We start from the raw sequence: 16,210 nt of genomic DNA, 5'->3' as shown, positions 1-16,210 counted from the left end.
AAACACTGCTGATGAATGACTGTCTGGGTACAAGACAGTTCTTTTGGCCATTGTACAGCACAGTTAATGGAATAGTGTTCCTATTAGACACACAGCTCCATTGACAGAAGCTCTAAATTGGGGACAAAACTGGGGTTAATACTGTATTCTGTCTTTGATCAAACTGGAGAACTTCCAGAAACCACAATGGGAAATATATATTTCACACAGGGGAAGCTTCTGAAACTCATCACTCAAGTCTTCATTTTATTTTGCTCTGTCACCTGAGAATCCCCTGCACGTCTTGCCCCTTCCTTTTCAGACAGAAGCACAAACATGCCTGATACCCATGTGTATCCATCAAAGATTGAATGAGGGTGATGGTTTTGTTTGTTTCTGTTTTAAAGCCCCCACCCTTCACTCACCTCTTGAGTGAAGGGTGTTTAATTGATGTGTTTAAAAAAGCATTTAGCATAAATACGACCCACTCAGATACTGATTCTAAAGATAGAGCAAACAGATGGTGATCTGTTTCTCTTTTGTTCAGTGATGTATTCCCCTTAAATCTGGTGGAATTTCTATCATCTGATAAATGAGTTCAGACTAATACATCCTGTGTCTAAATAGATCAAATAATATTAAATAGTACAAGGAAAAAGCAAGCTTTCGTCTGATTTGCACTGACACAGTTAAATTGGGTGAAATATATTGGCTGCAAATAATGAGCTATGATTAGCCTGCTGATTACCTCGATGACTGACACTGAATACCCAGGTGGATCCAGTAACCGTATAGGCTCCCACTCAAGAGGATCAGACCCTGCAGTGCAGTCTGTATTAGTCATCAGGCAAATACCGGATAGTCATCACTCACACAACACAGAGAATGTGTGTGTGTGTGTGTGTGTGTGTGTGTGTGTGTGTGTGTGTGTGTGTGTGTTTTGACATCAGATCCACATTCTGACCTAGAAAACCAGATGAGTGTTTACTCTTAAGTTGTTAAACTGCTTCTTATCGGTGAGAGTGTGACAGGTTGTGTCAGCCCTACTGCAGACCTGAATGTCCAGATGTACTGATGAGGATTTAGAAACGGATACTTCTCATCCATCTTTCTTTCCACTGAAAAGAAAAGAGGTCTGAGCAGCTGTCACACAGAAGATAATATAACCCTGCTGGGTATAAATATATACTTACATTCAAGCTAACCTGTACAAAATTAGAAGTATTTACAAAGATTAAAACCATTTCTTTTTCAGTTTTCAGTATCTTCTTAGCACTAGTCCATCACCTCCACAATCAAGGCTATGGATTGTCTTGCGCTGTTTATCTTTCCCCATTTTATTGGCTTCACTAGCTGTCAATCATGCCCGATTTTCATTTGTCAGCATCTGTTTTCTCTGTTTAAAAATGAGTGAATAAACTTAACTGGCTCTTAATACTGGTAAAGACCTTTGCACACCATACTCTTGTTTGTAACTCAAGACACAAGAGTATGGTCACAAACTCTTGCCAGCTTGGATGGTGTTGCTGGATGTGACTTTAGCTGCCTACAACAGTCAATTCCACCTTATAAAATTTATAAAGTTTGTATTTACTGCCAAGCAATTGTATTAACTTGCTCACTGGTACCGGGTATATCACATTTCTTTATGGTCACCAGTGAATATGACCTACTTTTAGTTCAGCTTAATGACATTAGCATGTCGAAGACACGCTCTCACCAGATCCTGTCAAAGCCCTGCCCTGCCAACATGCCAGCTCATATAGAGACCCTCGCTCAGCTAGCTGTTAGTGGCATTGTAAAGACATTACATGCTGTTGCAAACCAAAAAAAAACTGCACAGAAGTTGCACGAGGGGGCCATTCGTCATACTTCTCTTTCCTCGAGTCAGGCCCAACTCCTTGTCCTCGGCTTGTTCAGAAGTTAGTAAAACGTGAAGTCTGCAGGATGACATTCTGCTCCTTGGTTATTCCTGCCAGAGTTCCACATACTAACAGACTTTCCATTTTACATTATATGCTCTTAATATGACCATTGCAACGAGACAAGCCAGAAACGATACATATTAATTTAATCCCACAGGAACCCATTGAAACATCACTAATCAAATATTCAGTCTCTCCTTCACATCAGGATGGTCATTCATTTCTCACCACTGTGTGCATCTCCTCCGCAGGTGCGTACGGCGTTATGAGAACCATCTAAATCGCTGCCATCCATGCTCTTCAGCAATCTCACCGTGCGGCCGGTTCATTGCCTCAGGCTCTGAGGATAACTGTGTAAGTTGTAACACTCAAGGTTTCCATATACAGTGTGTGCTGCATTCTCCCCTGTTTACAATTCTCCAGTTATACTGTATTTTCTGTAAGCATAATTTGGCGAGATTACTATGATAATCAGTAATTTGTTAATTTATGTAAAATTGAATGGGGTGACAGGGCAATAAAGGAGGCTGTCCGTCAAAGCCACATATATACAGTTTTTGGTTTTATTAATTCAGAGCAGTGATAGTCAGAAAGTTGCAAAAAGTTAATGTCATGTGGCACCTTAAAAGCTTCAAAACAAACTTTAAAACAATGAATACGTACTTGATCATGTGTCACTGTGTATCAGCGACTGACCCTTAACAGAGTCTTTGGTGAATCTGCTGTTAAGAAAGCGACAAAATGTAGCCGCTTGAGATTTTGACAGTTAAATCATTCCCACAATACCATAACGCAAAGGGGCAGATAAGTCCTGTCTGAAAATTGTAATCTTATTTGTGTCTACTACCATGTGTGTTAAATTGGAGTTGCAGTTCACCAGAGGCAAAGTATTCTGACTTACTACAATAAGTTATATTGTGTGTAATTTATGTTGTTTATATCTTACTTGACCTTGTAAAAGCGAAGGACAGCAGGAAAACAGCAGCATATCTTTATCAGTTTCACCTCCATTTAAGGTGAGGACTGTGTGTGCTTGACTCAGAGATTTTTATTTGGACTTGAGCCTTTTTCCATAGAAGTCAAATTCAACATTCATGTTGAAGCAGAACTGTTTAATTGCTTTTCCAGACTCTGCCTTATACTTGCTTTCAAGACGTTTTCAGAAGACTGCCTCCCTTTTCCTTATCCATCTCTCTTTTCTTCTGGTGTACGTGGTGGTTGTTGAAAGCAGTGGAATAATATATGCATGCTGCTGGTTATTATTAATTATGGGGACTCAGCACAGCACGGACATTTGAGAGCATCTCTGTCGAGATCGGACATTTCCAACGTTTCTTGGAAATCGGGAGAGTGCATGGTAGTCAGCTTCACCGTACTTATTTGTAGCTGCCCTGAGACTTCTATAAGCCAGACACATTTGTACTTGTCTTAATATATCAAAAAGCAATCATGGAAAAAAAGAACCTGAATACTCTAAAAAGACTCCCTAGATCATATTACACATTTTCCAAAAAACATGAGGCCAAAAACAATCTAAGTGGAATATGATTTCAGTGTGGTCGATATTAACCTGTTGTATGTTCAGTTGAAATATGTATTATTTTCACCCGTTATCCCCTCTTCCCCTCTTATCATCTGACATGAAAAATATTATTGAGAAGATAAGTTTTCTTTTTTTAACTCATTCACTCTTAATCAAGACGTATACCTGGTGATTCAGTTTTCATACCCCAGGCTCTATTGCCCCTGCTCTCCGCTTCAGCTACTGTTGATATAAACTGATACATTTCGGGATCCATGTGATATTTAAGCATTCCTGAAAGAACTCTTTTCCTCCAAGTATCTAATGCCCTGTAGGCACCACACACGTCATATGCCTTAGACAGGAGACAATCTGCCCATGGATCGTTTGACAGAGCTCACTTGAAGGGAAACATAATACAAAACAGCTGCAGGAATCTGATGAGTCGTCGTCTGGCAACAAACATCCCCACATCTGTTTTTATCTGTGCTCATGGCACTGAAGCAAACAAATGGGTCTTAAAGTCACTGATTGTATTTAGAAAAAAACTGTGCTAACAAGCTGATAACACATTTAAATATAAGATTTCAAATTTAAGTGTTGATTCTAAGATGTCTGTACAAGCAGTATGCAAATACATTTTTGTATTTTGACATATTTTGGGGTCTAAATGACTAATAGGTACAAAAAGTTTTGGGATTGGTCCAGTAGATCGCCTCAGCCGGCAGCCGCGAAACAGGCTGCAATGGCTGCAATGTGATCCTTGGGGACAACTGTGGCTGTGAAAAGTACGTCCTCTAAAAGTGTTTGTTTTTGCCACTGACAGGCTCAGATTGTTATTCTAAGTGTCTGACAACATTATGGAAAGGATCCCAACAGAGAAGGGCCTTTTTGTTAAAGATTAAGAAGAACTCTCGCTGCAACAACTCACCTGCTATGAGTGTGCGATAAGCCTCAATAGCTAAGACATTTTATACTGATGCCAAGTCAGTATTTTGCATTGTGATGCTGGCATCAATGTACTTTTGGATTTGCCGCAGACGATGGGTGTTCCAGCTGTTTGTTTTCTGTTTTTAAATGTGTGTGTTTTGATGTTTTAAATTTTACACTTGTACAATCTGTTAACGAGAGCCATTCTCCATTTAAAGAGCACTTCATATGAACTGAGAATCTTCTTTTTGCTCTCCAGTTGCTTAACTTCTGGCCTTGCTGCAGTGATGTAGAAGTGTACTGGTTACAGGTGCAAACCTCTGACCACACCCAACCACAGCCATCAGTGATAATGGGTGCTGGATACAACTCACTTGAAACTTTCAACCAAGTTATTAAGTTACTCTATAACAAAATACCTGAAACTGCTTTGTGCATCAGTGTTTAATATCACCTGTACAAGCACTTTGATCAGGGAATCTTGAAGCTATTTTTAAACAATTTTCTGACAGCAAACAAAACTAAGTCTAAATCTGCATCTGTTCAGGTCTGCTTGTGTCTTTCCATTGACTTTGGATGTAGTTACGTCTGAACACACTTATGTATTGTATGTATTATACACCTGTAAGGAGTTTCTCTCGGTGGGTCAACTTAACTCATTTTAAATAAGTTGATCGTGTCCTGCATTGATGCATCGCTGCATGGTTACAGTTCATGCATGCTTTTGTTCATGTAGTCTATCTCATTCATTTCAGGCCTATGTGTATGACATCCGCAGCAGCAGCTACCTCCACAAACTTGAGAAACACTCAGACACGGTGCTCAGTGTGGCTTTCAACCCTGCCACACCAGAGGTAAGAACCTGTCTTTACCTTTTGTCTTTGTGGTTCTGGCTACTCCTCTACCACGCATTCAATGCCCCCAATCTTAAATACAGCATCAGCCAAGTTTTTCTACATCCCAGTAAGCTATTGACCCGAGTAAATATTTTGGACAGATTCAGTACATGTCTTACATTCACTCTTACTTACTGACATCAGATGTCAGACAGCTAACGTATGCCCAGAGATGAGACATGTTTAAAAGCACAGATAAGAGGTCACAGTGAAGAGCAGGGTCAGTCAGAGGTTACGTCGTCTTCAGTCCAAGAAATTGCTTCACCTCTTAAGTCTTACTTTAGGAATTTAAAGAACATGTGTATTTTACTTGAATTTACTTGAATTCAGGTACTCAGGATACAGTGCAAAGAGGAGCACAAATAAAAAGACTGGAATATTGTTTTTGAGTCATCTTCATGTGATGTGAGTGTGGAAAAAGTCAAATTGCATGGTTTGAAAGTCATGTATACATAATTTTCACAAATATTTCATAGAGTCAATTGGTTACACAGGTCTGCACCATCTCAAGTATTTGTGAAGAAGGAATGATATCCTCAGGCTGAGGTCACATAGCAGGGCTTATTGAGACCATCCCAAAGCTCAGGGTGGGTGGACTTTATGTCAGTGACCTCTCAGAATGTCTACTAGTAGCTGTGAAAGAATTCAATGTGCATACAGCACAGTATACTGAAATTTCTAACAAAACAAATTGCTCTCATGCAAAAATGTCAACACCCTCCAATTTCAATGTGTATAAACCCAAACAAAAATGCTACTTGCATCTACAGACACTACTGAGAACAACCTTTTTTCTAGATGTTAGCCTCCTGGACTGATACCATTTTCATTTAAAAAGAATATCCCCCAAATCGCTTTGTGGGTTTAACCAGTGGTGGCCAGTTTATAGTCCAATCAGATAATGACTACCGCTCTTCTGTGCCATAACCCTGTGGGATCTAGTGACTTGGTTGTGCACTGTGCTGATCCACTTTTATGACTGGCTGCCTGCAGGGTTGTTCCAGCCTGTGACTGGCTGCATAGTTTCACAGTCGACAAAGGATGTATACAGGATTGTGCTTGCTCAGTTCAGGAGCTGCTTTCCAACTTTTCTGTTGACTGTTTGTTAAATTTTTTACTGGATCGCTTGTTTAATGTTATGCCATTTTGTTGCAATCTGTCTAAAAGGATGCTACAGAGACAAAATTCAATATCGATAGTATTGTTTGAGTGTCAAAAACGCTTTGAATGCTTCAGTTTTGTGCTGTGATGTTATTTCAGGTCATCCCCATAATGATTTTAAAGCTGTTTTCTTTGCTTGGCCTACTATCGATCTGAACTGGTAGATATCCATAGAAATGCAGGGTCTATCTTGCCAAAGAAAACATTAAGTAAAGCTTAAAGTGGGACAAAGACCTTTGTCTATCTTGAATTGTCATTACAGGGAAATAAGAAATCAAAGTTTACAGTGCTACTTCATACCAGCATCCTTTCAATGTCGCCAACAAAATCTCCAGAGCATTTCTTACAGAGCAACAATTCCCTTTGGAAAGGTTTTATTGTCCAGTTAATGATTTTCCTTTGGAACTGTTCAAAGCAAGTAGATTTGCAAAAGAAAACTTTTAAAATATAATATCACATTCTCTGCTGGACATCTCATGAGAGTTCTTGCTGACTGTCTTTTGGACTTGAGGCACATGTTTTAAATCTGCGTGTCCATCTGTGTAACTCCATTCAGTTAAACTTTGCAGCACAATGATACATTCAGATTTCCACGTTTGAAAGTGGAAACTTTGATCCATGGCCGTTTACTGGCTGAATTACAGTAATCTGCAGAGTTTAAAGACACACTTCATCAGTCAGAACATGCTCACTCCCCATCAGTACATCTGCACGTTCTGTTTTGTTTGACAGGACATGCGGTCAGAGTGAACAAATCAAGAAAGGTTGGCACTATTCACTACCTTTTATTGTATTTTCCGCCACAGGTATCAGGTGAAACATTAAAATATTGCTTTAATCTGTATCAAACTGAAAATATATTTGATAAAGTGGAACACAAATACACTTACTATAGTTGCAGTAGTTGCTTGACAAGTTGCTTGACAAAATCTGGCCATATTTCTTTAAAAATGTTATAATAATATGTAGTATAATAATACATAATGAAAAATGTATCTTCAGTGTAATATCATGTTCCAAATTGTATCAATCAGATTTTTTTTTCATGAGATGATCTCCTATTGGCCATCACATGTTTCTGTTCTCAGATTTGTGTCACTGACCATCTCATACTACTAGAAACTGCCAAGATTTGACCAGCTTGAAGTAGTAAAACTCACGAGTGTATGAAAACTTTGGAGGGCTCCAGAGGGTCTGCAGCTAAATAAAGAGCCATGACAAGTCCCCATAAGCACATCCTGATTCAAAGCACGATATGTTCCCAACATAGGATTTATGTCGTGTTGAGCTGCTGAATCATAAAAAAGTCCTATATATATATATATATATATATATATATATATATATATATATATATATATTATTTTCAGTAGTTGTCTGTCTCATTTAAATTTTAATCACAGAAACAATTGCTCATGAAATAAACTTGCCATGTCATATTAACCAATAACCAGCAATACTGTATTTTATTGAATTACAGCTTCTTATTACACAAGTAATTCTGCATTTGCAAACTGTGCGCTCCAGTGTTTGTCAAGCAATTTTCTGAATGCAATTAGCACACAGCTGGGGACTCATGTGCATTCACCACTGCACAGCTACCTTTTTTCTGCCCACCCGTAGGGACAGAGCTGTTCTTGATCAGTCACTTAAATCAACTCTTAGTGTGGCCTATTTAATCTTTCTCAGGACCTCTTAGTGGGAGGCAGATCCCCATCCTTTGAGATCTTATTTTTAGGCACATTTTCCCACATTCATTTCAGGGTGGTTTGTCAAAACAATCCCAACCTGATGTCTACTTGCACGCTTTCAACCGTATCACACAGTCATTAGTGGAGGGAGTTTGGTCAGTTGTCATGGAGATGGATCTGTTGACATGTGAGCTCAGTAAATGTTATGATTCCATCCATAGCACTTTTATGACTTCTTGTCCGTGTTAGTTTAAAGTTGACAATGGAGGTTCGTTCCTCAGTTCATTCTTTACCTTGGAAATGGCTGTTTGACAAAACAATCCCAATTCAGGGTCCACCTACTAGCATTGTACCACCAGCTCTCTCTCAGTTGCAGTTTGCTCACTTATCATGCAGATGGTTTGTTTTAAGACAGAAATCTCTCCTTCTGACCCTCACATCTACACTGAAATTATGTAAAAACTCCTACCGTTCACATTTTTTTTCCACTTTGAATAATAGTCACATTTACATAGCTATATTATTTGTATTACAATGGGTAGCTTCAATTAGTCAATGTAATTGGTCAAGATGCATTATTAATAATTAAAAGTTTTTAACATTTTAAACATTAATTTGACATCCTAAAATGTAGATAGATGTATAAAAACAATGGATCAGCAGGACAAATTGTGTAGGTTTCAATTTGTAACATTTTTAGAATATTACGGTTGTCCATGAAAGGTAGCCTTGTTACAGAAAGCTCTCCGTCACCTTAACTGAAAAGTTGTTTCTTTCCTATTCCTCAGACAGTTGATACTGATATATTGAGTGACTGGCTCAGCTTTGTGAGGCTGCATCTATTTAACTTTGATCCAGTTGATCTCATGTCTGACTGGAATGGTTGCATACATATCTGTCTTTATTTTTCTTTATTTTGTGGCCAAAAAAAAGACGTGTAAATAAAAAATGATTGGAAGTTCAAGAAGTCCTGGGAAAGTTGAGGTCAAGTGATATCATAACGGTAACATTGTTCTGTTTCCTGGCCCTGTGCTTATCCTTACCAAGACATGAAAAACTACTGACAAAAAGTGTCCCCAACCTGTGCTGACCTTGCTTTTTAGCCACATTTCAGGGCCAGATGTTCTCCATATTTACTGCTGTGAGAACCTTCCGATGCGAGGCACAGACAGATAATGCAATGCATATTTTCCACTCATTTTTCACTCATGTTTTCCACCCTAATACTAGACCATCAAGCAGACAGATCCACCTCCAGGGTTCATTCCCTCAGGTTTATTCCTGCACATTAATCTGTAATGAGAGATCCCAATTTTTACTGTCACCTCACTTTGTTGTCTTGTAAAAATCTTGTGGGATTTCACATGGCATACCTCTGCAAAGTTTGTAAGCTCCCCTGTGTTGGACCTACATGTTCTACTGTAAAGGTTGACTTAAAGAAATATTTTCTAGCAGGAGTTATTTTGTCTGTTCTCTTTCTCATTTCTTTTTAGATTTGTGGGAGTTAAACTGCCTCTGAACTAATGCCTAAAAACAAGGCAATGCTGGGCACTGTACACTGCACTGTGTCTGAAGTGACTTCCTCCAATGATTTTTTCTTAGAAGCTTTAGGATCATAAGTAAAGGAAAAGAAAAAATGTTGCAGCCAGAGGTGAATCAACAGTGACTTCAGAGAAACAGGTTACTAGGTCAGATTAGAGAAATAGACTTCATGGGGCTGTGCTCTATTTGGGTGACTCAGATTTCTGCACTGTGTCATCCCAAGCTGCCAATAGCTTCAATTACATAGTTCCACATCAGCAGTGGAAATGTCTGCGTAGTATGTGCCAAAGATCAGCTTATTAGTGAAGTGGATTTATTGTAAAGGACAGTGGAATGTCCTCTCTTTGTTGTACCTCGTGTATGTTGTTACTTCCATTGCTGAATAATTGTGTTTCTTCATTGTGATACCTTTGAGTTTTAATAGGTGCCCTTTCCATTTAAGCCTCACAGAGAGCAATTTATGAAAAACTAAAGTTGACATTGAGTTTTTATCTTAGAAACTCCTCTTTGTTGATTAAAAAGGGCTTGTGTGTATCACCTTTGTGTCTGTGATTGAGACAATGCCTTTGTGCTTTGGATATTAAATTTCATTGAGCATTGAGATTAACCACAAATAGCAAAGCCCTCATCTACCACTGTTCTGTGTGTGCTCAGGTTCCTGAGTTTCTGCCACTTTGTTTGAGATTTTTAATCTTAATGACCATTTTCTGGTTAAGTAAATTGTTAAACCAATAATTAGAATGGGACACCATAAGGAATGCTTCTCTACAATCTGAACTTTAAAACAAGTGAATAGCAATGAAAAATGATATAAAGTTATGCTTATTGTAATGAAAAGTTACAACTGACTGAAAAAATCTTTACATTGGTGTTCAAGTCTCCATATGTTGTGTCAGCCCTTATTAGATATGACTCGTACTACACGAATTGGAAAATGTGTAAAGTTATAAAGTTGTAACATTTACCTGTGGGGCACTGGCTAGATGGATGAACAGGACGGTGCAGTAGGAGACATTTACAAGCCAGAGCCTTCAAATAAAAACCGGGGTTTTGCTTTGAGTAATCCTACGCCAGGTGTGCTTGTTTCAGGCAGAGTTTTAAACACACTTACACTGAGTTTCAATGTTTGCTGAATCAGCTAATGGTCAAGAGTTTGTCTTATGTCGTCATCTTTATAGTGTAATTTCAGTTGAAAAAGACAAAGACAAAGCATGAGAATTTGATGATTGACGAAGACAAACTACCAAAGAATACATTAAACATGTCCGATTAAATGTTTGTGTTGAAAACATACAAACTTCGATCATATTGAGTAAGGTTTCCTGTTGTTTAACAAGTGTGTTTGTTTCTGTGAAAGTATCCTTGAGCAAGACACTGAACCCCCCTCCTTTCCAGACACGCTGCTGCACTCAACTTTTAAATGCACACATATGTGTGTGTTTGTCGGAAGGGGATATGAAAAGAAGTACTCTTTTTATTTTATAGAATTAGAATGAACTAAGAACAATTGTATACTGTTTTTAGCTTCGGTCTTTTGATTAAGTGAGAAGTTTCTGAACTCTTTCCCTCAAGTACTTCAGACCTCATTTGCACTTCATGTGTTAGAGTTAGTGCAGGACTGTGACCGCTTGCTGACACAAGCAGCTGTCTCTAAAAGTTAACATGTTCTATCGTCCCTACTAGGAAGATGAACAATGAGTGAATCATCTCATTGGCTTTCAAGCTCAGTGCTACTCTTGTCTCCATATGTCACCATGTATCATCTTTGCTCTTTGCAGGCAGGAAAAAACTGCAGCTGGCGTCCCGCTAGACCTTTTTACTGTATCTTTTCATTTGTGGCCATTTGGCATTTGAAAAGCTATTCACACAGTCCTTCTTTTTTCATATTTTATCTCTCCGTTTCCTCTTTGCCTGACCCCAGAGAGCAAAACGCTCTCTTATACTGTAGTGGCCAGACAGCAAATACAGAGGTGGACTCTGCCGTCTTCCCCAGAATGTCACATCAGAGTGAGACACAGACTGAGCTGAGACAGCCTATCTGGAATCAACTGGCCTGTGTTCAACACAGCTGGAAATGGCAATGAACAGGAAGTGAGAAAATAAAGAGTTTGGGTTCGGTTGCAAAGTCACAAGAGGCATTTTTAAAAACTGTCAAAACCTTTCACATGTAGTAGACAGTATTTTATCAGTTGGCCGTTGTGTTAGTTTATAATGTTATCCTTTCTTTGCTTGAATACCCAAAATATGAAGGACACTGTGTAAATTGGAATGACTTGAGGTAGCTCAGATATGCACATTTACAGCTGGCATGAACACGAAATTATTAAATAGCATATATTATGTCTAATAACAGAAAATTACATGACCTGGGGATTCATGATTAAGATATATGAGATATAACATGTTAATTAATACACTTTAGAGGTGCTAGTAGGCAGAGTTTGTTGACTTTGTACAGAGCCAGGCTAGCCATTTCCCCCTGTTTCCAATCTTTATGCTAAGCTAAGCTAACCAGCTGCTGGCTCCAGCTACATATTTATCGTGCAGACATGAGAGTGGTATCAATCTTCTTGTGATGGAAATCTGGGAGCTGGTTAACTCGTGATTGAAGAAGTTTCAGGAGACTTGGATGTCTTACGCAGAAGCATTTATTGAAGCTTGATCGAGGACAATAGAGATCAGCAGTGGTGTGTAATGCCACCCAGTTCTGAAGTTTAACACTGTACTAGACATACCAGATTCACTGCGTGTCCAAATAAGGTTAGGTCTTCACTCAGCTAAAGATTCTATTGGGTATTGGATTCTAAACATGGAACTATGCTTACCTAAATTAATGTAAGTCAAGTTGTGTGTCCCTTCAGATCATATTCAGAGTAGACAATATAGGCAAAGTGCAGTCACAACCTTGGTCTCCTAGGAGACGGAGACAGCTTCACCTTAACAGGCCAGCTGCACCCTGACCAGCCATCCTTGAAGAGTTCAACTATTGCTCTGAAAGAGACAGGCAATGACCTACTGCTCTTAGGCTTAAGTCACTACCAGTACTATCACCACTAGCAACATCTTTCACTGCCAGTTCATGTACTTGTAAGCTCATCAAACAGGTGACCCTGGTGACTGTCTGCTCCTTTTCCTATCTCTCATGTGGATCTTCCTTCCCCTCTCAGCGTGTACAGTACAGGACATCCTGCTATGTTGGCATTTGTGAAGTCTGCGCTCTTCAACTGATGAATGATATCCTCTGGGAGGGAAAAAAAACATATCGCTCCTCATATCTTCAAAGCCTTGGCTATTGTTCATACCAGTGTGTGCAGACGGACACTTTCTGTTGTCCAGAATGCCAGTATTTGACAGACGTGTTCACCACTGAAAATCTAACCCACATTGCATTCTTAATCATTATTTTTATTCCTGCTTTGAACCATTGATTTGTGGTCTTTTTTTCCGCGGTATGGAGCCAGCACGCCTGACTATAACTTAGATTATGTAACATGTGTGACACACCATGCAAATTCTCAATCTGATTTACGATCCTTAAAAATTTTGAATTACACTTTAATATACTAAACAAAAATGGCAAAAGGGTCATAAAAGAAGATGCAGCCCACATTTTCAACATTGTTTCTCATGCATCACCCATGTCTGAGATTATTAAAGTTCAAATGTTCTAAAAAAGTTAAAGATATATGGCTTGAGAACCTATATATCAGTGATGACAAGATTGCATAAGGACATCTGACATTGCAAATAAGACCAAACCTGAAATGAAAACTGGGTTTCTTAGAAATAGGATGTTGAGGAAAGCCAAATACCTCTCTTGTGATGGCCCAACATGACCCCCATCCTAAATGTCCACAGTGAATGAGCTTGCGACAAGTTCTGACCTTTGACCCTGAATGTCGCCCAAAACCTTCATCAGCTTAGCTTTCCTTCAGCCTCAGTGAATAAAGGTTGAAGGTTGCAGAGATGGAATGTGTCGGATTACAGAAGTGCATGACGTAAAAAAAAAAATCCATTAATGTTTTTATCACCTTTTTTAGAAAACCTGCGATTTAGTTTCAACTCTACACTGCTTGTTTAAATGGAGGAGTGTAATGCCTAAGCGATGACGCAGTCTAATGGTTTTGGATGGCAGTTGATGAAGAGAGCTGTGGTTGCTAATGGAGCTGCTCTCTGACCCTCTTAAGTTTTAAGGAGCTATTTTAGCAGCCCAGGGGCAGGACCTAGACATCTTGGCTATTGTTGATTAAGGTCATTGAGCAGGAGGTCATGGTGAAAGAAGTCTCATTGAAAACTGAAGCTAGTGAAATGAGCTGTCAAACTGTTTGTTTCGTGGGAGAGTCTGGAGCATTTTTAAACGCTAAAAGAATCATTGTGTTTGTGCTTATTTGTCTTTTTGGAGAAATCCTTTAGTCTTTGGGCTCCACACACACCTGGAAATCTTCTGCTTGTCTATAGGAGAGAGGGCTGCAACGATCACCCGTCTAAGGAAGATTGAATCCACCCCTAGTTTAGTCTTTGTATGTTTGAGTCATCCTCAGACCTCAGCTATTGTGACTCCCTTTCCCAGCACAGGCATCTGCTTGCTGGTAAAAGATGATTTCTCCTGCATAAAACAGCTTTAGTACATGGGAAAAAATGTTGGACTGATGTTGTACCAAATGTGTTTTTTATCACTGCTTGGCAAATTGTTGTTCTCTGAGATTCCTGCTGTTAGTATACTTAAAGATAAAGATACTCTGTCTTTACAACCGCCTAAAAATCTCACCACAACAGATCTGGACATTCACCCCAGCATTCCCATTTCATTTGCAATTTGTTGGGGTGCTTTCACTTATTTCACCTGTAGGATTAAAGACTTTAAGTGGGATTAAGGGTTGTGCAAATAACCTTGTCTTGAAGTAGTATGAAAAAGATCTGAAATGGTTTTGTTGCGTGCCCTGGTCTTATCACATATGCTTGAAAGTGAAAATAGAGCCGTTTATGTCAACTGTCTTGAATTACGATCGTTCCATCACATCATAGACTCTTTTGAGCAGCTGCAGATATGAATATGCATCACGAGCCTCATTCTGGACCCCAAATGGAGGGTTTCCTATTGCTATTGCTGCTGATTGGCTGTCAGTGTTGAGGTAATGCTCCCTCACCCTCATCTGCTCTACTGATAGAAACAGATGAGATAATCCTCTCTTCTTACTAAGAAGTAGTGTGAAGTGTTTGTGTACATGTCCTTGTCTCTGTGCTGCATCCACATGTTAGTGAGAGTGTGAGTGTGTGTGTGTGTGTGTGTGTGCATGTGCGTATGTTTAAATGGGTGTGCAGGGTGTGGGTTGATGTTTATTTGATGTGTGTGTGCCTTATTAATCTGTAAACAGTTGACTCACCATGACTAGCACTGGCAGGAACCTCAAGCCCCACAAAGTTATATAACAAAGTTCAGGCCAGGCGGCTTCATGTTTTTTGTGATAAATGGCAGGTATGGAAAATCAAGAATTTCTGTGAGAAACACAGTACGGCTCTTGACCTGGGTGATGCTCATCTTCTTTAAGGAAGCAGGTGCGCTGTTATACAACTTGGTCCTCTAAATAGAGAGTCGTAAAAAAGGACAGTGATGTGTGACACAGTTCCTGGGAACAATCATCTACAAGCTGAACGTGATATCATTTTTTTTCTTTGTCTCTTCTAGCTGCTGACTGGGACCCTGGATGGGAAGCTGAGACTGTTTCAGTCCAGCAGTGGGGCCTGTCTGTCTCATGACACTAGTGCTGCTGTGCATAGCGTCCCCAACATAACTGCGTAATTACAGCAGGCTGCTGCAAAGACCATGCAGGTTTCATTAAAGCAGCTCCAACCCCCTGGCTAGGATTTTACTGGGAAGGAAGAACGCAAGGGTTTTGTTTTTAGTTGTTGGTTATATGAAGATCAAAAATAGATAGAGAGGTTTTGTCTTTCTTGTTATATGCACCTTTTTGTGTTCTTCTACTTCTGTGCTTCAAATTGTCAAAAGGAGCCACCCATTCCAGCTCATCTTTGTTAAACACACATTATTAGACCGCTTTTCTTTTGACTGAGATTCAAAGGAACATCACTGGTTTGATTGAATATCTTTTCGTTTAACCACATTACGGTGATGCAAAATATACTCAATTGCAAATAATTACAGCTAAACTTGCCAAAAACAATTTTATCAGCAGTTATTTCCATCCGTTCGTCCGCATTCTGGATGGTCAAGCATCAGATTTTGTTTGTTAAGTATGTGGAACAGATGTACTTCTATATCACTGGCTGTGACCACTATTTAACAGATCAGCACACATAGCCATCATATGACATCAACTGGGTGCAACCTCTTTGGCTGCCAGACACACAGATGCTACTACTGTTCATACTGACACACCCGTCTGCATTGTTTGAGCTGTACATTTACTCTTCTCTACCTCAGTCGCAACAAAATGTCAGCTACACTCAGCAGTAATAGAACAGAATAAAAAAGTAGAACTCTGACACTGAACTTTAAGATTTAAAAAGGGCTACATTGTTGGTAATGTCAAGTATGAATACATT

General features: G+C 39.3%; 1 protein-coding gene across 1 annotated transcript in view; it reads left to right on the top strand.

The window, feature by feature from the left end:
* The window catches only part of wdr27 (WD repeat domain 27), a 37,363-nt gene extending 21,917 nt beyond the window's left edge, over positions 1-15,446 (top strand). Inside the window, exons 22-24 of the mRNA XM_070916406.1 lie at positions 2,156-2,258; positions 5,112-5,210; positions 15,333-15,446. Of these exons, the coding sequence (XP_070772507.1) occupies positions 2,156-2,258; positions 5,112-5,210; positions 15,333-15,446 (316 nt within the window). The remainder of the gene's footprint in view (positions 1-2,155; positions 2,259-5,111; positions 5,211-15,332) is intronic.
* Positions 15,447-16,210: the final 764 nt, after the last annotated feature.

Source organism: Enoplosus armatus, chromosome 12, assembly GCF_043641665.1.
Source record: "Enoplosus armatus isolate fEnoArm2 chromosome 12, fEnoArm2.hap1, whole genome shotgun sequence".
In the NCBI taxonomy this organism is placed as follows: domain Eukaryota; kingdom Metazoa; phylum Chordata; class Actinopteri; order Centrarchiformes; family Enoplosidae; genus Enoplosus; species Enoplosus armatus.
Note: the sequence above shows the minus strand (reverse complement) of the source record. Positions and strands in the feature narration are given on the sequence as shown.